Genomic DNA, 23,978 nt, shown 5'->3' with positions numbered 1-23,978 from the left:
ATATACATTGTAAATTATATTATAGGAGTACGATGGTGTTATTGAGCTAACTAACAGTGACACATCATGCTGTGAAGGAGTATTACAGTAACAACAATAATAACAGTAATAACAATTTTATTGATAAATGTGGCAATTCAGCAGCTTCATGCAGTTCCTGTAATGTGAGTGTTTTCCATCTGAGTGAGTCTTAATCTTTGGATTTTGCACCTTTGGTCAAACAAAGATGTTTTTGGGGAGTGTGAAGAGCAGAGCAATCGACTGAAGATAGGTTGCAGCTGTAATAGCAATGGATTTATCATAAAACTCCTGATTAGCACAATGGGAATAACTTCAGGATCTTCATTCATTTGTTTCCCACCAAGGACTTCCATTTAACTTCAAGCTTATAAACCCTGTGTTAGCCAGCGTCACTACAGGCAGATGGTCTTCTTTTGGTCAGGCCCCTCTGCCCAGGTTGCTCATCATCCACTTCACTCCCATTAGGTGAGGCAGAGAGGGGCTGGCTCCTCGGTGAGAGTCATCACCACAGCATGTTTTCATCCACCTACCTCTCTTTCTCACACGAGGCACTTGATTTGTTCAGCCTTTGATATGTGAAACAATACAACATTACTCTTATTCTGCAGCACTAAAATGCAGTCATGTCATGGACCCACCAGAGAACTTTTCAGGAGATTTACCTCCAAAATGTCCCACTCTGGTTGGGTGGTGTAGGTACTGAATTGCAGTGAAGAGCGGATGTCAGTTAAGGTTGTTTTAAAACGTCATATTTTCACAGTCAATACAAACACGTTCATATCTTCAGATGAGAAATTTCTTTTTTTTTTTTTTTTTTTTTTTTTTTTGGAAGTGACATCAGAAACAGCAGCATGTGACATCACGTGATGGCGGAGCTTCAGTTCATCCTTTGTCATCCTTTTTTTTTTTTTTTTTTTTAATAGGACAGGGGGAAAGAATGAAAGAAAGAGGGGGAGAGGAAGAAAGAAAACCAAAGGGGAGAAGAGACGGTGAGAAGGGGGGGAAGAGAGAAAAAAAAAACAAAAAAAAAAACAAACTCCTGGGTCACCTGTATGGAGAGAAAGAAAAACAAAAAAAACAGGGGAGACAGCAAACAACAAAGAGCAACATAATAATAATAAAAAAAAAAGCACCATCACAATAAACTAGCTAGTCATAGATATCAATAGTTACTAAATAATAAACGATATTGTGCAGCACGCAAGATAGACAGCGCACAGTGTGCTTTGAGGCAGCAGCCAAGAAAGCTGTAGTCCGCATCTGTGAATACCCATGTGTACACCTGTGTGCATACCTGTGTGGATCAGCATGCTTGCATTCCAAAGGTTTCTCCATGTAATGATCTGCTAGAGAGTGTGGGGAGCCACAGCCCTGTCCTCTATGGTATCAAGCAGGTATGGAGGAGATCAAAACTCCAGACATCCAGAGGCACCCAGAACACAAGAGACCAAGGAAGACCCACAGAGGGGCAGCCGCGCCACTGTCCCAGTAAGAGCTAAGGAGAGTCCCAGATGAGAGCTCATTCAGCAGCCGCGGAGCAGATGAGAAATTTCTAACTGGTCCAGCGTTTTAAAATAGAACCTAAAGGGGAAGGTAGCTCTGATGCTAGGTCAGATTAAATCACAGCTGAAAGTTTAAAAAGCATCTCAAGAATCAGGCTGGTGTTGCTCTTTGTGTAACAAACGTTTATTAACACGTTTCTGTCTTACATCCTTTATTATTCATTAATAAAAACAGAAATCTTATGAAATCTAATCTTATAGGTCTTACTTATAAGATTAAACTTACGTTTTAAACTTTTCTATTAAATCTATTGTTGCTTTAAAAATTGTGCTATAAATTTAAAATCGACATGGACATAAATTACAGTTTTTCCAACCAAACATATGAAAGCAAAAAGTAGAAATTAACTACAAGATAATATTATTTAAAATGATTATGTGCATTTTAATACTTTTCCAGCTGTAACAAACTGTGGAAACCGCCCCTCTAGTGGCAGTGACAGTTACTGACAGGTATTTGACTATTGGCAGCAGGACTGATCAGAATGTGCCTTATTTTAATAAATGCAAAAATGAATAAATACATTAATTAACAAAATCCTACAAGCTTTGTATTATACTGCTATAGGCTTGGTGTGCTGGGGGACTTTGCATGATGCACTGAGCGTTTCTTATAAACTCACCTGTTTTCTCTCGCCATGTTTTCCAATGTCACTACAGCGTGCCGTTGAAGTTTTTCTACTCTGTCAAGCAGTTTGTGCTTTGTTCCTGTCGAAATAGGGAGATGCTCTGTAAGTTAAAGACTCTACAATATCACAGAGAGAACCCAAACAATCAGGTGACCTCCTGTGAGCAAAATACTTGGAAACAGAGGGAAGGAGAATCTCCCTTTTAACAGGAAGAAACCTGCACCAAAACCAGGCCCAGGGAGGGGCCTGGTTTTGGCCCCCGACTGGTCCTGATCCTGCCCCTCCCTGGGCAGGATCAGGACCAGTTGGAGGTGAGGGGAAGGCGACAGGACAAAAAATAAATAAATAAATGAACATATATATATATATATATATATATATATATATATATATATATATATATATATATATATATGCTTACATCTATCATGATAGTATCTCATAAATAATATCTCCATAGCAATGCTGTAATAACTCATGGTCAACCAGTGTCCCAGTGGCAGCAGTCAAAAGCAGGTTAGAGGCACAACTTCACAGCCAGTGGTAACCAACAAAAGCATTTACCCCTTCTTGCTTTTGCAGCACACAGCAGGAATGACTGTGAATCTTTTGCTTTGTTTTGTCTTGTTTTTTATTGTGAGAAAGAGGCAACAGCAGTGCAGGGCTTTACGGTATTATGGCAACTGTCAGAAATGAATGATGCAAGACTGACTTTCATGACAGCCTTTCCACAAAGACTGCAGTGCTGCAAAGCTGGTTATAGCTACTACTACAGATCAGTATTAACAAAAATGTAGCCACACTACAGACCAGGAAATATTGGACCTTTTAGGATTGAAAGATAAGGGCTGCAGTTACACAAGAGACCACTGACTTTGCATTTTATTGGCACTGCTTTGTGTACAAATAGACTTTTAATTTGTCTAACAAAACTCGTGATGATGACATGATGTGTTGTATTATCATCATTTTCCCCATTTAAGATCCTCTTCAAATGAGAAAAAACACAAACTATTCATAAATGCACATGCAGAATGTAGCTGAACATTGTTCAAGTCACTCTGAGATTACTGACGACTAATAATTAGTGAGTACAGAGTGAGTATGCTTTCTGCATATCACCATCTCCTGCTCCTGGTCTTTTATAACTCCCTGTTAACATAACAGTACCCATTTCAAGCGAGCCAATTTCTTCTGAGAAACATGATCAGCTGTTTCCCCCCCACATGCAAAGCAATTTGAAAGAAAAATTGGCTTCAGTCCCAGCGGAGAGTGTGTTATAAATCTTGACATGCTGATTTGTAACCTCACTTTGTCCTCCAAAAAGGAAAGAGAGAGAGAGAGAGAGAGAGAGAGAGAGAGAGAGAGAGAGAGAGGATCTTCCAAGGACTGAGTGAGAAGGTGAATTTCTCTGACATTCACAGTTCCCACAAGAATTTTTAGGAAAGTTCAGGGAACACAACCACATGGGGGTATCTGCACACCTCTGTGTCTCTATTTTCATTGTTAATTAGTTCTTCAATTATTGAATGTTACAAGTTACACAATTTAATGCCTTCAATGAGAGTAAAGGAGGCAGCATGTGTATAAATTATGAGATGTACATGAAGTACTTTTATGTTTTATAGTGAAAGAGCTCGAGTTTTTTCTCTCCTGACAGTTTTTCCATTTAATCCGATATGACTTGGATGCAGATTTTGTTGATCCTTCAGAGAGTGTTAGAATAAATGTGCGATGGGGAGTTATACGATATACAGTCTGGCGTTCTCATAAAGCATATTTTTCTGTAATGATGCCCAGAAAATTAATGAGGTTCAAAATAATACGTTCAACAAAAACCTGATTTGTCTGATTGGTGGTTAATGATTGTAGTGGGAAAATGGTGTTATTACAGCACTGAATAATATCACCATGTCTACATACAACGAGGATATAAATACAGAGAGTTAGTTTATTTACAACCACACACAGGAGCACATAATACATTACTGAGGGTAGAATAAGTCTAATTTGCCAGAGTACTATTGGCAGCATAAGCACACTCTGTTCAGAACACAGAAGACTTCAATCATTAAAAAAAAAAAATTAATGGGCATTGTGCATGTAAAGTGTTATGTAATCACACATCACCCCTGACACTTGGATTTGCATTCCATGTTTAAACTGTCACTGCTGTCACTTGTGTGTGGTTTTATTTAAAGAGCCGTTGTCACGTCACCATCTGGTTATCAGGCACAAATATTGAAGTAAGGTCTGAATTTGCATAAAATTTGTTGTCTGCAAGGAGGAAAGTTGATTTTGGGCCTCTTCTTTGCTGTAACATTGCTGGAGGCTGAGCTTACAGTTTTTAAAAACTAAAGCACTGTATGTAAATGTCTCGAGCCAACTTCCAAGGAGTCAGACTTTAATGTGGTCATAAGTAATAGGATTTCTGAGGGTTCGAAGTTTTTCTTTGGACATTGGTCACTTTATCACTTATTTCAGTCCAGTTCTCATATCTGACCATTTTTTGAACCACTCAACACTGTTCTATGGATCATTGAAGTGTAATGGGCACTTAACTCAGAGAACTGGTGTTGTGTCTACACATAATAGACAACTATCTTTAGGCACTTGTAATTAGCAACCTATCATAAAAACACAATTTGTTTCAATTGCTTTAGTTAAATCTAGCAAAAAAAAAAAAAATACATACAGTTTGATGGGCATAAATTTTTTTTGTCTGAGGCTAAGATAATGATTAAAGAACTGGATTGAAAATCAGTAACAACAAGTCTTACGTTTTTGTGTAGGCAGGAGTTCAGGAGGTGATTGTCTATAGCTATCTATAAAACATGGTGGATGCTCTCATGGCTTGAACTGCATTTCAGCCAGTGATGTTGGTGATTTTGTCAAAAGTGATGAAATAATGACGGCATCAGATTTTGATCCAATATGCAATAACATCTGTCTGATTGGCAAATGCTCAATTTTTCAGCATGACAATAGTCACAAACAGACTGCCAATGCCGTAAAAGCATACCTCGATAGAAAAACACTGTCATTCATGGATATTATTATTATTATTATTATTATTATTATTATTATTATTATTATTATTACATACGGATCTTTTGGTGGAGCTTTTACATTTGAATGAGCATAAATAAATAAATAAATAAATAAATAAATAAATAAATAAATAAAAGAAAAAACATGGGGTATCAATCGTAAAGTTGACTTTCTGTTTGATTATCATTCGGTGCTGTGTCTTGCTAATGTTGCCCTTATCAGAGCATTTTAAGGCTGAGTAAACTAACTGTGAAATAAGAATCGTTGTTTAAAGCGTTTAGCTGCCCCCTCGGGGCTCATTAGAATTGACGGGTGAGTGGGTGCTGCTGGGTGTAATGTTCCTTTAAAGAGCGCTGCCCTCCGCAGCGTCGTCATTGCGCAGAGCAGTTTGAACCAAAAAGCGGAGTGACCTTCCTCCGCTCTCAGTCTGAGAGGGGCAGCACTGAAGCAATAAGCCGGTCACAGCTCCCGCGGTCCCCCCGCTTTAGCTTCAGAAATGAACAACAACTTAGTCGGAGATGAAGTCGGGTAAGATCGGTTTAACAGAGCCGTGCACGGCATCCATGCGGAACCGTGAATCTGTTTGTGACTTTCTGTTAGAGCGCTGTGTTGTCAAGCTGTCAGTTGACAGCTAACGTTAGCTAGCAGGCTAAGCTAGCCTGAGTAACTTAGCGAAGTCGCTAGCCTGAGGAAAGGCGGCCAAAAAAGTGAAAGTAGTCTTCAGAGTAGCTCAGCCTTTGGTGCCACAGCTCATGGAGAAATTTACCATGTTTGTGTGAAGTGCTACCACTTGTCAGACGAGTACACGGAATTGTAGTTAGTTATTTCTGTGTTGTTTTCGGTTAGCTCCAAGCAACTGAGCTAGTTGAGCTAACGCTTGCCAGCGAAGCGAAAGTCTCCGTTCCTGACTTCGTCGGTGCGAGGACATTTAGCGGGCACTGCTGGAGGATGGAGCATCCTCGTGTGTAGCCAGTCTTCACTTTTCCCACGGTCGTTACAATTGTCATTTGTGTGTTTCAGCAGTGATCCGAGGCACACATTAACGAACTCGCTAGCGCATTTGACAGAAGTACCGTTTGAACTGCCGCTAAACTTCCAGTTATGCAGGCATCATCCGAGTTCACTGGTCCGCATGCGGAGAGCCGAGCAACCGCTCGTTGCTCCGCTCATAGATGGAAATACGGATCTCAGCGTTGAAAGGTGATAGACACGGGCTCTCGTGGTTTCGGAACTCAGTTTGTGTTAGCCTGCTAGACGCCAGGGCTCTGTCCCGGGTAACTTACGTGGCAGGAGGTTTATAAAAAGCCCTTTATTGTCGAGGCCATTGCCTTGAATGTTAGAAGACCAAAGTGACATCCATAGCAAGGACTAGACCTCAACATGAGTCACACTAAACACGGACATTTTAACTGTAGCTGTACTGTGGATATAACCAGATGCTGCATTGGTAGCAGGCTTGCCTGATGTTGTGTAATAGCTGTGTTCCTGGCTGTTTAATCAGCTGTGCTTTCAGCCTGTGCAGGAGAGCTTTCATTTTTTTTAAATCATGCCTTTCATATGTGACTCTGTCCTGACGATTTCCAGATTATCATTTAGTCTGGCTCAAAGTGATGATCAGTGCTCACTTAATGGTCACATCTCCTTTCAGGAAACTTTTTGTGGGTGGATTGGACTGGAGTACCACACAAGGTATGTCACACGGTTTCACCCATGAAGGCTTATTTATATAATTCAACCCTTTCTGCATTGCACTGTTCACGCTGCCTGGTTGTGTATCAGAAATTAGTTGTGAATGTAGCATATAGATCAGGTCAGGTCAAGTCAGTAGCAATACAGAGATGATTTCCAGAGATAATAATGAAATAAAATCTTGCTTTAATATCAGTATTATGATGATATACTGACAGTGACTAATGGGGCTTGCATTTAATTGATAACCTGTCACTGAGTCATGTGAAGACCTGTAGAGAAGTAGTTTCTCTTGAGGTTTCAGTAAATTTATCCTTATGATTGCTAAGAGTATGTAGTTAATATTAATTACACATTTTTGACCCTTTAATGTCAAACCCTTCAAAACTCAATATCATGTAATTTTTATCTAATGAGCACCTGAAAGCGAGGTTTTGTAAAACATAACCTGCCAAGGTGGAATTGCTCATTCCTGTTTGTTATTATGAGCACTGTTTTGTTGTGTACCAAAGCATGTGTATCATTTTAATTAGTCCTTAGCCTTGAGTATCTAGAAGCAGACTATGTAACACTCACAGTAACCGTAATTACAGATAATAACAAGTTTTGCATGATATTATTGGTGTAGTGACTTTGTAATATGCATAGACTTGACAGCATACTAGGAACGTATAGTTAGTAGCAGCATTTATTAGATATTAAATCATGTCATTGAAATCTCCGTGGTCATTAATGTGCTTTGTCTGTTATAAAGAACAGGAATATAAAAAGTAGGCATAGTAACGCCTCACGCTTTACTATGATTTCATTCAAACTGTCATTTATGAGCCTTTAATTTTCATATTTCCAAGCAGATAGTGTAAGTGTCCCTGATGGTTTGCTTGTAGCAAGTGTCTCTCGGTATTATTGAATTTTTTGATATGCTGTAGTGACTTTTGATGTGCTTTTCACATCGCAATATAACTGATATATCCACGTGTGTATATATATATGAACGTCTCTGTTGGGTGTGTGTGTTTACACTGTCCTCTCATTCAGTCCGAGCCGGAGATTGTCTTGCTTGTTGAAAGCCCTGCACTGTCTCATGCTAGATTGGCCATTGTGTAACATTGCACGGGTGCTTGTCTGTGCTACCAGCACTGAACCACAGGGCTACGTAACTCTGAGCTTGTTTCTACGGTGATGCCTCAGGGCTTCTCAGCAATGAGAAAAAGCAATTACGGTAATGCTCTCCAATGTGACTCCTCATTTGTTCAAACTTGCACGCCTTGCTTGTCCTGCCTCCGTGGGCGTGTGCGGGCCTTACATTTGTTGGTTGTATATTTAGTGCAATGCAAGATGACAGTGGGTCAATGCTTCATTTGCTCTTGAGGAGTTTTAGTGTGTCACTTACTGTAACATTATGTTTTCGCATGGATAGCACAATACCAGATATTCTTCCATAACAATAAAGGTTCCTTAATACCTTTTGGTGTTGCCAGTATAATCCACAGAAAAATAATTTTTTCTCTCAGGTTTTGGTCCAAGTTGGAGTGTCACAGATATTTTTATGGTGTCCTTCAGCATAAAGAAGTCATCTAGTATTTAAACAATGACTGCACTTCCTTCTCTTCATGAGGAAAATTGCTGTGGCTCAATGCTTTTGCTTTGTTATCTTCTCTTCTCTTCTCAGAGACACTGAGAAACTACTTCTCACAGTATGGGGAAGTAGTAGATTGTGTCATCATGAAGGACAAAACTACAAATCAGTCGCGAGGCTTCGGCTTTGTTAAGTTCAAAGACCCCAATTGTGTACGGACAGTGCTGGAGACAAAGCCACATAATCTCGATGGAAGAAATGTAAGTATTTTAACAACAGAAGAGCAGATGGTTGAATCAAACGCAGTAATCTGCCGGCGCTTTCTGTGAGAAAACTGAGAAAAAAACCTTCATATTGTATTTCATCATCCACCAGTTAGAAGTTATTTAAGGGAGAGGAAAGGTTTTCTTTAGGCCATACATGCCTGGAACCATTAGTACAGATGATGCACTTTGGAAAGACTGACATTAGTTTGCCCGACAAGATTTACCTGTTTAAATGAGTGAAATTGAAATAGGGATGGGTTTCTCCCACGTGCATCAAATCAGTTTCATTCACGTGAGATTTTTCTTGGTTTGCTGTGCTGATAGAAACAGTGCGGGGGGTGAGGAACATTTGAAGGTGCCTTTATTTTAGGCTAATGGAAAACTCTCTCTGTTGTTAGATTGACCCGAAGCCATGTACTCCCAGAGGAATGCAGCCTGAAAAGTCTCGAACCAAGGAGGGCTGGGTAAGAGGAATCTGATTTCTTCTGGGGATGCTAGGCTAGCTGTTTCTACTGGAATAAACCTGGAATAGACCCCAGCCTCTCCGTCCCCTCCTCTTCTGGAGGTTAGGCTATAGCTTGTTTTAATGAGGCGACCTTGAGCTTTTAAGTGTAAATTATATATTTTTTTTCTTTAAAGTATAATAATTTTCTTTTTTCCCCCCATCGTGACAAAAACACAGCCTTTATTACTTTGAGGTCTGGATAACTCACAGAAACATTAAACAATCTGTGACTTCTGTCAGCTTCGATCTCTTACTGCAGGGACTGCAGCAATATCAGCCACTCTCTGGTACAGCTTCCACTTATTTGAAATTGAAGTATAGAATTGTGACATTTTAAAATGTTCCTGTATAACGACACTAAATTAAAATACAGCTGCATGATTGCATTAACTTTTTTTTTTCTAGCCGTCTTATCTGAAATGTGATGTTCTTGTAATTGCCCTCACACATCGAGGTATTATTAAGGAGGGTTTGAACATGAGTTGGCTAATGTGGTGCATCGCTCTCAGCAACAAATTTTCTGAAAGGCAGAAATCTCCGCTCTTGCTCGGATAATTTGTGGGTCGATCAACGATGCTTATCAAACCCCTGCAGACCTATTATAGCCATTTTGTCCCTTTGGGCAGCGGGGACTTTAGTTTTGCTGTCAATATAACGTTTTCATAAGTTGCTTATTTGGCTGTAAGCAGACTGTATGTCAGAAGCTTTTAGAAATGCGGCTCTTTGCTTGCTGCTGCTGCTGGAGCCCCTTTCACTGGCTTTAAGTCATGCAGCTGGTACTGAATGTTTTACTAAGTAAACACAAGATGTAATTGTTAGAAATCATTGTTGTAAACAGCCTCTAGCCCTTACGGCATGAGTGCAGTGTACAGCAACGGCGAAACGCTTAGTGGTTGAGAATAAGTGGAAGAAGCCGTGTTCTCTGATCTGTGGAGACTAGTCTTTGCATTGACATGACATGTTAAGAATTATACCCCAGGGCAAGAGGAGAACCTAATTTCTTCTGCACTGTCTGAATAGATGATGGCTAACTGGCCCCTTCCCAGAGTGATCCTGTAAGAGACATTGAAATCCATACACTCCCTGTTTTTTTTCAGAAGGGCAGCAAAGCTGATAGCAATAAATCAAAGAAGATATTTGTAGGTGGAATCCCCCATAACTGCGGCGAGCCTGAACTCAGGGACTATTTCAATAGATTCGGAGTGGTGAGTATTGCCAAGTGCATAATACAAGTCAGTTCATTATTGTCATTAAGAGTGCTTGAATGGATGTGACATTGAACAGGGTCAGTACTACAGCATAAAAATATATGGGGCGAGATGCGATAGGACGATTCATTATTTTTCCAAACTGAGCAAGAGTATTTAACTGGAATAAGAACGGACCCTTACCAGATTTCTAAAGCTGAGCCACTGTTTCCCTTTGTCCCATTCAAGGTCACAGAGGTGGTAATGATCTATGATGCGGAGAAGCAGAGGCCCCGAGGTAAAAGCTGATCCTGTCCTTTCCCTCCCCTCTCCATACCTTACCATATTAAATCTAATGACAAACTATTCTGCACCCCCCCCAAAAAAAAAAAAAAAAAAAAAAAAAATCCCATTCAGCCCCAGCGATCTCGTTTAGTTAATACACTGGAACGGGAATTTTGTTCATGGTAAATACAAGCATTAACTGGAACCCATACTAGGTTACTACAGTCAATATCAACCAGTTTTTATTATTGCTGTGGAAAAAAACACTGCCCGCTGAGGCTGCATTAAATTCCTCAAGATAAATGAAGGCAATAATTGTGCATTCGTATATGTATTTTTATAACATAATAACGCAAAACTTTAGCTCAACCTGTGTTGTACATTATCACAGTGGGAATATGTGAATTTTGCATAGGTTGTCTAGCAAACTGGTGTCATAAGAGCAAATTAACTGGCTATCATGAGCGTAACTAGTTCATTAGCATTTAGTGTAAGTGATGGCTTCACTTTTTCAAGTATGTAAACAATAGTTGGGTAAAATGAAGAAGTAAAATTAGGAAACTACTTTTTGGTGTAATTTTTCCTCTTGCTCGTATTCACTTCACTTTCAGTGTGAGAGATGGAAGCAAAGTCCACAGTCCTTGTTTATTTGGAGCTAACTTGAGTCTAAAAAAGTCAAACAAAGTTGGTATCTTTCAAAATCTGACACTGCAGTGACCTTTAAACTGGAACCGCTTAAGCAGAGATCTCTTCATAGTGAGTGTAACTAGGAGGACTAAAGACACTTAAGAACTGCTGAATATTTCAGTTTTTAAAAAAGAAAAACAAATACACCTTAAAACAAATATTGACACTAGATTTTTACGTATCAAACGTTTTGTTTGTTTTGTGGCTGTCGCTGTCCATAACCAATCAAATGTAACGTGATATTTAATTACCAGTTAACCTCCCCAGCATTATTTGGCCTTCAAAATGACATTGAAAAAATATGTTGTGCAGTTTTAATACAGCTTAGTCAAAATATTCCATTCCTAGTGCATTTTGTCATTTTCTTTACAAATAGCTGAAATAAAAGGTATAAAAACATATTCTTAAAAAAAGAAGAAGAAAACAACGCATACTAAGGATGCAAATTTGTCTTGAAAACCACAATTAATCACCATGAAGTAAAATGACTTATTTTATCTTTTTTATTTACTAAAACTGTTTCCACTAGTTATTAAAAATGATCTCGGAAACAAGCTAAGACTAACTAACTGAAAAAGAGACATTTTGCAGGAAAAATAGGTGCTCAAAAAAACACAGTACTTAATCACACTGTGCAACTGGCGTATTGAGAACACTTTGAGCGTGTGAAGGGGGGGTTTGTCCTTCAAAGAGGCTGGTTGCAGCCTGTTGTCTGGAGAACAATGGAATCATTTTAAACCCTTTTATTTCCCTTGGACTCCTCAAAACTTTCAGAGACCTAATTTTGAACTTCAGAAAGGACCTTTTATGTTTACCCACTTAAGTCATAAATGTATCATGAGTGTGTGACATGTGTCGACACTTTTAGCACGGATGGCCTCGCTGGGAATCAGACCCGTGCCACCGGACGCGATGGTGTCAGGCCCTGCCCACCGAGTTACAGTCACAGCTGCTTCATCTGCATTTGTCCTACATAGAAACGATGAAGCGGTCACTGATCCACAACACGCACCCCGCCTCTCCCTTCAGAACCCACTCTCTGTTCACTCTCTGTTGGGGAAAAACCCAGAATAGTTTGCCATTGGATTTTAACATGATCTATTGCACAAGTAACAACCATTACATAATCTTTAATAGTGTAAACCTTCTTTTACTAAAACCGTTAGATGCTGATCATTGGAATAAGTTTTCTTTACCTTTATTTAGAAGTAACTGATACTTGTATCTTAAATGGCATAGTATGTGTTTTCCCATACGTAGAAAGTTAAGTATTTTTGTAAGTAAGCCCTTTCTATTTTTTCTTTCTTCTGTCCCCCTTCTTCTTGTGAATGGTTTGAATGTGATTAACGGTGTCTCTTAAGATTTGTCTTTTCTCCTTTAGGTTACTGTGTATTGATGGGTAGCACAGAGGTACAGGCCAAACGTAAATGCAGCCAATTTATTTTATTTTATCCGTTTGTTTTATTTTTTTTCTTTTTAACTTGGTAAAAAATGAGGTGTACACAAAGCTGCATCTATGCTTGCCTGGACTTGACTGATGATTTCACTCTATTAAGCTTAAGAGCAATTTAAGGAAAGTCCTGTCGCAACAGTGTCTCACGGTTGTGATCACATGATGCTGCAGCATAATTATTATAAATAATAACCTTTTTCCCTACATATAATGAATTTTAGATGTAAAGATATATATATATATATATATATATATATATATATATATATATATATATATATATATATATATATATATATATATATATATATATATATATATATATATATATATATATATATATATATATATATATATATATAAAGATGTAACACAGACTCTGTGTGGACCAATCTTGCTTAATTGTGACCCCAAAAGGTCAATATTGCCTTGGGAAAAAAGTCTAACTAATTACAACTTCAGTAATAATTTATCATTAAATATTTTCAATAATACAAATTTGTAATATAAAGTTTACTCTGATAAAAAATACTTGATTTCAGTAAATTTGTGTCATTTCTGCATTAAAAATACTTAAACTGTCACTTGAATATAACAAATCTTGGTAATTAGTAAGCCAATAATTTGAAAATGTCAAATTATGTTCTAGTTCTCCATCCAGATGGTCTGTAGTTTGTTAGCTGATATTTTAGGCTGGGTAAAATCCTTACCAATGACACCATATGTCAAAATCTTTAATGGGCCAACTTGGTTTTACATTTAGGTTGGGGAACGGGTCATCGACAGATGTTAATAATAGCAGTAGATCACGAGTCTTGGGAATGTTTGGCAGGGTACTAGAGGTCTCTGAAAATCTCAGTTGTCTTGTAGGACATTTAATTGGATTCAGGTTAGGTCCCCAAGTAGAGATGCACACCCAACCCAATTCTGCCACAGCGGAAAGTTAATCAGATTGAAAGTAGATCACTGCAGCACGCAGCAGCTTGTTGGCTCTGCAGGGTTTTGCCTCAGATCATCAGATGAAATAATTTCCCGAACAGCCGGCGTGGTCAAAAAGTTGTCGAACTTGTTGATGCACTTTGTGTATTCCCTTGATGAAACAAAACACACCCTGCTCATCAGTGCGGACGATCAGTTGTGGCCTATATCTTTGTGTTACCGTTGTGAGCAATATTTTAATTGTCCATTTTAGGCTTATCCTGGCTGACTCAAAAGTAAAATACTGAATTTGGGAAAGCTTGGAGAAAGCTTTAGGCATTCTACAGTTTGTGTTTCTCCATATTTTTTGTGATGCATTAACAATGGCTGTTGCGAGTGTGTGCTCCACAGCAATATACCACGGGACAGATCAAGGTGGGGTTTGGATGAAACAGCATGAAGTAATTAATTGTAATATTGGCTCAATTGGAATTCATCAGCTACACGTTTGACCTTTTTATGTGACATTTCACTTTAAATCAAACCTGTCACCCTTCATGTTTAACATTTAAGCACTCCATTATTAATCTTCACCAAAAGTTTCTCTGCACAGTAAAGTTTCCTTTAATTCCCCAGGCGTTAGTCTTGGATTTGTATTGTCTGCGACGTCATCCGAACCCCAGGAGCCTCTTGCTCAGTCTTGACGGATCCTCACTCTGCTGAAGCCCAATACTGTTCTTCATCTTGTGTTGTCACAACCCCCCTGCTACCTTGATTCACTCTTGGTCGTTGGCTAGGTTTTGGATTTATTACTTTCGAGGCCGAACAATCAGTGGACCAGGCTGTCAACATGCATTTTCACGACATCATGGGCAAAAAAGTGTGTAGTTGTAGTTTTATTTTACCCTTAAGATCAAACTGAGGCTTGGGCGACAGAGCAGGAACTGTACTGTGATGCTGCTTTATTGCTCAGAGCTAATTTTCTAGTGGCTTCCTATTTGTGAACGCAGCATCATACGGCTCAAAATTAAGTGTCTAATATCTTAAATTGATGTACGTAATATTTTTTTCATCACATTACATGCCTATCTCCCACTTATGCTTTCATAGTTTCTAAAAGCCCTCATCCTTCTCTTGCTGCTATTACAGTTTAAATTGTCGCCCAAGGCTTTGTTTAAACTGACCACTCCTTTAGGATGTCTAAACAAGTTAAATTGTATTCTACGAATTTCAATTACAGTAATTTTCTGGCTCTTGATGTGCTAAAATGGAAACCAAATGAATGAAATGCAAGGCTTTAAATCCAGCAGTCTTCTTGAGATTTTAACTCACCTAAAGGATTGGTCGAGTCACTTCTATTTTTGTTTCTTTGTTTCTTTTTTTCTTTGTTGTTTTCTTTTCTAATGTTTTGTTGGCAGGTCACTTACACGTCAACATGTTTTATTTTCTTTGTTTTTCTTTTTGAAAAGTTAAAGAAAAGCTCAACTCAGTGACCTCAGTTGAAGAATCTCCATACTGTGTCTGTCAATTCTTTAAATCTACCAAATGAAAGTCTGCCACTTCACAGTGTTTGCTTTAACTCGGCGCGTGAAGCAGATGGATGAGGTTTAGTGTACAGAGTCAGTTCAGATAGTGTCAGGTAGGCCGTCCGTCCGGTAAAGTAACAGTAAGTCTACTGTGTTGTAATATTTAAGCACAGCTCTTAACCCGCTGCCACACCTCTGATTGTACCATTGTACGGACAATCCAGCTGACACCTCACCTGAGTTACAACCAAACAAAAAGACATTGACTTGGGTTAAAATGGGACTTTATCCGCTCCCTAGGAAAACCACCCCGGAGAGGCAGTAAATGAAGACAGCCTCCTCCTTGCCCTCCATGCAAATAGTAATGAGTTGTGGGCATGAGAAAATGATCGCAGTACAGTTACATCCACTTATGCATATCCTGTTACTGCACATGTGGTTTTAGTGTTTCAAGGTCAGTCCATAGTAGCTGACACGTTGAAGATCTTTCGTAACGTATGTTAAAATGATTTTGGAGAGACACACCTCTCTGTTTCTCCCTTCTTAGATGTTTTTCTCTGTCAAACTTGACTTGGAATAAGTACTCGAGGGAGAACGAACAGTGACAAGATGGCTGTAAAACGAACCGATCGCCACTCTGAATTGGATGTGACATTCAATAAAGACCTCAACTGGAGTCCTCAGTCCAAACCACAAATTAAATGATATTATTAACTACCAGTTAATTTTCTCCAGAAAATACCTAAGGCCAGGAAATTTGAAAGCTTCCCTGAAATGGATTTTATTATTTGCCAATTTAGAACGGCAACAGATTTTCATTCAGATGTCACTGATTATTACATGAAAAAGATGAGCTGAATCCAATTTTGCCAGCCCGACCTGTATACTCTCTGCTGGTACCCGCTCCCCTTGACTTTGCCCTCATTTCTTGTAGGATTGGGGGCTCAACTTAATCCATTGTTCTTGACTTGACATTACCTTACGCTGGGACTTGAGGGAGGCTGGGAGATATGAGTTACAAAATTAGAAATTGGAGCACATCAAACTGTGGAACAAATCCCAATTCTGCTGTTGGGGACTGTACAGAAGTCACGGTATCCATCACTCGTAGCTGAGATGCCCAAGGGAGAAAGTGCTCAGGTAACCGGCGGCGAGGCCACTCCCGGAAACATGTGCATGTAATTAGGTCGACAGAGAAGGAAGAGGGGAGGCTGGGGAAGGTGGTAACACCTTAAAGCAGGGAGGAATTTGCAATTCGTTTTCCTCCCGCAAGGTGACCCCAATAACTCAACCTCTCAGTCTATTTATGGTTGGCTCCCCCTTAGTCTCAGCCTGTTTCTTTGCTCTGGTTAAGTGCTGGCAGCTTTGCCTAGTTATAGACAGCGAAGTTTTGTTATTGGGTCAACACATTCATACTTGACTCAAGGTCACCCAATTTTTTTAATATATATTTATATATAATTAAAATTAAATCAAATGTGGCATTTAATTAACATCGTCTTTATCAAAAATGAAGAAACAACTTGTCAAATTTATGGACAATTGTTGGGATCCAGTTTGAAAACTGTTTTCTCACTTTTGACACAGTATGAAGATTCAGATTTAGATTGAATAAAAAAAAAAAAAGACTGTTCATTTGTAGTTTCTGCATGTTTACCTTATATTCTGTTAGAGCTGAGATACCGATCTACATCCATTCCCCCTTAAAACTTATACCAAAACAAAATACAAATGAAATTCTCTGTAAGCGTTAGCTGGAGAAAGGTAAGTCATGACCTTCCATTAGATGTCTTTATCTTTTATATAGGGTAGTTAATGACAAAGAAAAAGACAGACATCTATGTTTCTCAGGTACCTTTCAGATCTTGGATCATTGATTGGCTCTTTGATTTTCTTTTTTTCTTTTTTTTTCCTGGCCAGTGAAATTCCCGATTAACACAGAGTACCTGAGACACATAGCCATACAGCCCTTCTGGCTACACAGTAATATTAATTTATATATAGCTAGCCCACATAAATTAAATAAACATAAAGTAAAATATTTCAAACTGGCCCAAATTGCTGAGATTAAGTATCAGAGCTAGGACAGGTCTGTCTAGGTGAGGGGCTTCATGGACTTTTTACTGGTGTTGCCAAATGTGCCCTCCTTGTCCTTTGTCCAGGTGGAAGTAAAGAAGGCCGAACCTCGTGACAGCAAAGCTCCTGGCCAGCTTGGCCCTGGCCAGTGGGCGCCCAGGGGCATCTTGAGTGCAGCTAATGGTTGGACAGCACAGCCTGCTCAGGGCTGGCAACAGCCTTATGGGCCACAGGGTGAGTGGGAACAAGTCCCAGAGCAGAGCAAGAGAAGCTCACTGTTCAGAGGAAAATCCAATGTTTAATCCTCTGCTTAAACATTAGGTTTGTATGTATGTGTGACAGTTTGAATACTTAACTGTTATGTGAACATTTTATGTTTTCAGTCTAATCTTTTTTTTTTTTCCCTTCTCCTTCCTAAAGGAGTGTGGGTGTCAACTACCGGCCAGCCCATAGGTAGGTGTTAGTCCTCCACTTGACAACACAAAAACTGTCTTCTTTTTGTTATTTTTGTGGCTTTCTTGCATGTTGTGTAACTGTTAGACTGCAGATACATGTGTTTTTGCCATGTGATCATGTGCTTATCTCAAAACGCTTGTGTGACAGCACAGGGCTCGCACACGGTGTGGCCCATGGACCGATGACAGTTAACAGTACATGTTATCACTGATTCATTAAGGCTGAGGCTGCTGATAATTTGCTGCTCGAGACAGATGGCAGCATTGAATGGATTCCGGGCCTCCCTCTGCTATTGGTCAGGCTCGGCTTCATATCACCACCTCCGGGTCAACCTGCAGCGCTCGCTGCAGTGTCGACTCTGTGCTCGCTCGCAAGATCCTTCAGTTTCAGATAGTCGTCTGCTTCAGTCTTTAAACAACTTCTCTGTGCACACTTTTAATCAGAGAATCTGTTTGATGCAGTTCATATGTATCCTATTATTGTCAACTGTGCTCAAGTCTCATTAGTCTTTGTTATTCTGTGTTGGGGTAGGCGGGTATGGACCTCCGTTGCCAACAGGCCGGGGAACCCCCGCCCAGCCTCCGTCGCCTTTCAACGCATTCCTGGTCACGACCCCGGCAGGTGGCTTTGCTGCACCTCAGGGCTACCCTCAGCAGGGCTACAGCACCGCACCTCAGTTTGGTCAGTCGTACTAACTCAGTCACATTTTACTACTGTTGATTGGTAATGCTGTGTATATAAATAAGTTAATAGTTTGGAGGCCAGTAGACGGTGACTTTTATTTATTTTTAAAGCATTTGAAAAAAACATGTTTAGTGCAGCGTCACTGAAGAAAAGAGAAGAAAATTTGAAACAATGATTTAAGTCATTTTTGTAACAACCACAGTTTATATTTATGAAAGACATGTATTGGCCACACAGAGCTTTGGTTCTTATACCCCTTATGTGGTCTAGGTTTAGACTGTTAGACAGTGATATTAGGTGAATAAATGGTAGTTAGTGCCTTGACTAGAAGTGTTTTTTGTGAGGTGGTAATGGTGTCAGAAATCATCCACTTTTTTTCTCCTTTTTTGCACACAAATGGTATAAAATGCTAAAGCAACGCTAGAAAACGTTCTTTGGGGTGAAAAACAAATACAAATCATGATATGTCTTTCCAACAGGTTACAGTTTCGGCACACCACAAGCAGACCAGTATGCTCCACAGGTTCCTCCTCCACCCACGACTCCAGGAACTGCACCGCTGGGCTTTGCACCAGCCACCACACCGACTCAGGATTTGAGCAAAGCTCCCACCGGGCAGCCCGACTTCACTTATAGCCAGTATGGTAAGACGGGCTTTGTGCATAAAGAATGCCACCTCTTTTCTCTCCCAGTTGATTTTTCTTCACCTCTCGGTCCTGCCCGTCTCCCTGGTTATTTTACTGGGTGCAGCTACAGCCTTTTTAGGTTCATGAGTATTCCCCTTAGACGAGCAGGAGCTTGCTGATGGTACCATTTAGCTTGAACGGCTACACATGCATACATGCTTTCTGCATAAATGAACCCCTCTGGCTCTGCCAAGAAGATCACTGCTGAAGTTTCGCCATACCCAGGAGTCCTCAGCAGTCATTTCAGTTGAGTGTTTCCGGCGGGCCCTGGATTGATAAAAGATTGGTAGGTTTGAATTAGATCATCCTGCCTTGCGATGTTTGTTTTTCCTGTTTTGTTTTGTTTTTATTTTAAAAGGATTCCAAACTTGGCCTGAACGTGCAAACCATTTGATTTGATTTGGTTCAGGCACTCCTGCTTTTCAGTTAATCCCTTCGACCCTTCCTCCTCTTCCATGTTGATGACTTTGCTGGCTTCTTTTCCCAGACTTGGCACGATTCCCATAGAAGAGCACCAGCATGACAATATTATCTTATGAAACACTGTTTCTGGAATATGCCGTGTCCAATCTGCCAAGCCACCTATCAGATTTTTTTCACCATGTTCATCATTGTTATTGCACTGGAGCTTTGCATGCTTGTCTGCAGAATGTGACCTTTTTCCACTCTGTGTTGTAAATGCATAGAGATATTGGAGTACTGGATTAGTCATTTTTGACTAATGTGTCTGTAGGTTGTACTTTGTGGTTTCTGTCTTTGTGGTCTTTGAACAGTGCTGTCGACCAGTCTAACAAAACCTTTAGATCGTGTCGGACCACAATAAATATTCGTCCTGGATCTCGACTGAGCTCTGAAACTGCTGCCACATTTCAGTCAGCATTCAGTGCCTTGAAAATGAGACAGTTCGCCAATCCACTTTAGTAGAAAACAATGATTTGTAGTTTGTATGATTTTAAGACTGTTAGGGGCCTGAATCACATGTTGTAAATGCACGATGGAGAACCGGCGATCACGCTGAGAGCACAAATGGAGGCCGGAAGTTTTCAGATGTGAAACAAAAGGCCGAGATAAAAACTAACCAGCATCCATGGAAAAGGAGCAGTCTTTGTCTTTGTTCAACACCGAGCCATTCACTTACATAACCACACAGGCAGATAACAGTCAGATGCTCATTCATAGCTTCCATCCAGTTTCTTGGCTGACTGGTGTTATTTTTTTTTTATTATCATCATTATTATTATTATTCTGACTTGGCTTCCAGCTGCTTCCAACTGCTTAATCCCACATCTACAGCAGTCCTGCGATTGCTGCCAGTCATGACAGGTGCCCATCTTGTTCAGTGTTTTGTGCCTGTGCTTATCCTCCATCCAGCTTTTTTGCTTTTACTGTTCAGGCACTTTGTCTGCTTATCAGTTGGTAGAAACAGCAGAGCCTTGCGAAGGTTTTGTGAAATGAGCATAAAACACGGAGCTCAAAAGTGACGCAAGATTTAGATACTGGATAAGTTTGTGTGTAAAACTAGCAAATGGTTAGTTTGGCTTTTATTAAAGTGATGCTTGTCTTAAAAGCAGCAGTTGTCGAAATGCCCTTGAGTGCACTGCCAAGGTGCATTCGATTTCTAAGAGAACTGGGGTTATTCAAGTAACCAAACAAAGAGATGAAAAGTGCACACAGCAGTGACACAAAGACTCCAAGTGGCGTGTTGAAAGATGGGAAACAAGCCTAGAAATGTGTATCATGGTAGACCAATGGTTCTCTTTCTTGTTTCTAGCTGCTTCCTACCCGTATTTTCAGGCTTCTTACTTGTTTTGGTGGTTTTTTTTGTTGTTGTTTTTTTTTAGAACAATGCACATTTCACAAAATTTTGCGAGACCAGGCTGGCATGATAAAGTCAGGTGTGCTAGCAGCTAGCTCACACATGTGTTTTGACTTGTAGGCGAAGCTGAAAAGAAATGCATCGCGGAGCATAGTGCAGACCCATTAAATAAGTATAAATGTACAGCTCTGTTAGCTCAGTAAGAGGGGGAACTATGTAAAGTAGTCGGCCAGCCGTATGTGGGTTCAGTCAACCTGGTCTCCTCATCTCCCTGATAGGCTTGGGTAACTACCCTCAGGACCCCTCTGCCTACGGACCAACGCGTCCTTCTCACAGTTATGGTCAGGATGAGCAGGGAGGATATAGTTCAGGTAGGTGCCAGCATCGTCTTCTCCAACCACAAAAGCAGCATTTGTTCAGTAATACAGTATTTAGAGCTGCAACTTGGTTCTGTGCCTCTTTTCTTTTGCTCTGTGTTGAGTATTTTGCATGTACATTTTGCATGTACATACAAATTACTATGTGTATTCTTGTATAGTAAAATCAAGCTATTGCAAGCCCCAAAGCTGAGTGGATTTGAAAGAAATTTAAATTTGGCAAGCTTAGCCGTAGGCCTGCCGTTTCCCTCAGCAGCTGTAGCTTTACTATACCAAGACTGACCACATCCTCCTTTTTTGTTCACTTTCTCAGTCTGCATTGCTTTGCTGGTTGTTAAAGGATGATCTAATTGTCAGAAAATGTGTTCATGGTTCAGTTATCTCTATGCATCAGCAGTCCATTCAACCATTGTTTCTTTTCCCCATGTACTGTCTCCACATTTTAGCTAAAGGGGTGAGAAAGGAAAGAAGATTTAAAGAAGGCCACGAAACCAGTAAATTTCAATTTCTCTCAGATTGTTCTGTCTCACGGTCCTGTTGGGATCACTCCTCGTTTTAGTTCTTTTCCTATGAAATTTTGTTGTATTTTCCAATTTTCACCATTTTCTTTCTCTCTTTTCAATTCAGTTATTCAGAACTATCTCTGAAATGCTTTGTTTTCTGTTTGTTTGTTTTTTTTTTTTTGGTGACACATTGATACCTTCACTCTTTTGTTGACTGGCTTTTACCAGGGTTGGAAAATAATCAGTCGCCATGAGCAGGTTTCAGCAGTGTGAGCAGTGCTTCTGTTTTTTGATAAGATTGGTTTCCTTCCCTGGGAGTCACTGTGGTTCCCTCGTGTGTTTGCAGGGAGATGGTGCCACCGAGAGTGTGTGTGTAGGAGAACAATGTTTTCCTCAATGAAGCCATTTAAAAATGTCCCTTAAATTCAACTGAAATTTTCCTTTTACTGTTTGTTTGAACGCACACAGGTTTTGACATAAAAAGGCTCATTGAAGGATTACACAACTAGTTGGAAAAATCCACCATGAAACACTGAGAAAACTTAAATTTACTGTCAAGCAGTGCTTACTCTGTTTCTAAACCCCTGTTGTTGCTTGGTTAGAGCTGCACAAAACTGCTTCAAAGCTGCAAATGTAGCACCTGCACCAAGCAACACGCACAGCAGTGTGTCCTGTAATATTTGGAATATGGGAGCAGTGTGAGTACAATAAGAAGCAGTTGGTGTTAGATTTTTCCTTAAAGTACAAACTGTGAATATTTTACATTAAATTTATTCAGTAAAAGGATTTAAGGCATTAGCCTTCTATCGAAACACCATCCGGTGAACCTGACATTAACGTCACCCCCTCTGTCCTGTCTGCACCTGTCCTGTGTGTTGTTCACCTCAGGGTACGGTCAGGACCTGACAGCCTTCGGCCACAGCTTCGCAGACCCCAGCCAGCCGACAGCCTCGTATGGTGCACCGACAGCACAGCCCGCCGCTGCTCCCCAGCCTGCCGCCAGCGCATTCGGCAGAGGGCAGAACCACAACGTACAGGGCTTCCACCCGTATCGACGCTGACCACCACCACCATCACCCCTTCCCAGGCAGGACCGCTGTGTAAAGTTCAAAAATAAACAAAAAATAAGAAGTCAGGGAAATCTGTGTTCTTGCTAAAATGCAAAACTGGAGTTCTGGATGTTCTTTAGGAATGTTGAATGCACACAGTTTGTGAAACAGGGATTCCAGTAAATTTAAAAGGGTATTTTTTGTCTTTTTTTAAAATTATTTTATTTTATTTTTTCGTTTTGCATAAATTAAAAAAAACATTCAGCAGAAAGAAGCTTTTATTCCCCACCCCCAACCCATGTTTTATAGTAGAAATAAACTACTTTGCAATAATTTTGTCTGGTCAAACACTAGCACAGAGACTATATGTAAAGAGACTTGCCTATGAATATGTATATTTATGGTGGACACAAATGAAAACAGGGTCTCAAGTTTCCTCAGCTTTAAATTATAGGGAAAATGTTTTTATTTTTCATTTGGTGAATTTTGTTTACTTTCTGAGCCTTTAAAGTTTGTTTAAAATGGAGATTATGAATATATATATTATACACAAACTGTGCAATTTTTTAAAAAGGAAAAAAAATTTTGTACTATAAATGTACACTTTGCTTGTTTTTTTATTTAAAGATGTAGACTTCCCTCAGGTGGCTGTTTTGGGTGCATTTTTGCACTTATGCAAAAAGTAAAGATGAAAAATTATTACAAAAATAAACGTTTTAAGGATAAAATCATTCTCGCTGATCTCAGTTGTGTTTCTATCTGGTGTTTTGTTTTGTGTTTTTTTTTTTTTTTTTTTTTTTAAAGGAGGAGGAGGTGGTGGGGGGGGTAAAACAATTGAAAAAGGACTGATGTAAGTATCTTTTGATTGTTTTTAAATGAAGGGGTCACATTTGGCTATTGTCACATTGACAAGGAAGCAAATCATTTTGGGTTCTTCGAAATTAAAATAGCAGGTTCAAGTTTGAAATATTGC

General features: G+C 39.7%; 1 protein-coding gene across 3 annotated transcripts; it reads left to right on the top strand.

Annotated features, from left to right (window-relative positions):
- The first annotated feature begins 5,700 nt into the window (after positions 1-5,700).
- dazap1 (DAZ associated protein 1) lies at positions 5,701-23,420 on the top strand. 3 transcript variants are annotated; one of them, XM_085372633.1, is made up of 14 exons: positions 5,800-6,463; positions 6,912-6,952; positions 8,625-8,791; positions 9,196-9,261; positions 10,400-10,507; positions 10,739-10,787; positions 14,630-14,712; positions 17,521-17,668; positions 17,855-17,887; positions 18,422-18,571; positions 19,054-19,218; positions 21,355-21,447; positions 21,900-21,947; positions 22,845-23,420. In XM_085372633.1, exons 1-14 carry the CDS (start codon positions 6,396-6,398, stop codon positions 23,015-23,017), a joined length of 1,392 nt encoding a protein of 463 aa, XP_085228759.1. In that variant the 5' UTR covers positions 5,800-6,395; the 3' UTR covers positions 23,018-23,420. The 3 variants fall into 3 exon arrangements, with proteins under 3 accessions (XP_085228757.1, XP_085228758.1, XP_085228759.1); XM_085372631.1 differs by lacking the exons at positions 5,800-6,463; positions 21,900-21,947 and adding an exon at positions 5,701-5,791; XM_085372632.1 differs by lacking the exons at positions 5,800-6,463; positions 21,355-21,447; positions 21,900-21,947 and adding an exon at positions 5,701-5,791.
- The last annotated feature ends 558 nt before the right edge of the window (positions 23,421-23,978 follow it).

This window comes from Diplotaxodon limnothrissa, linkage group LG15 (genome assembly GCF_057381915.1).
Source record: "Diplotaxodon limnothrissa isolate DT_005_m linkage group LG15, D_limnothrissa_male_GT1.1, whole genome shotgun sequence".
Taxonomy (NCBI): Eukaryota; Metazoa; Chordata; class Actinopteri; order Cichliformes; family Cichlidae; genus Diplotaxodon; species Diplotaxodon limnothrissa.
Note: the sequence above shows the minus strand (reverse complement) of the source record. Positions and strands in the feature narration are given on the sequence as shown.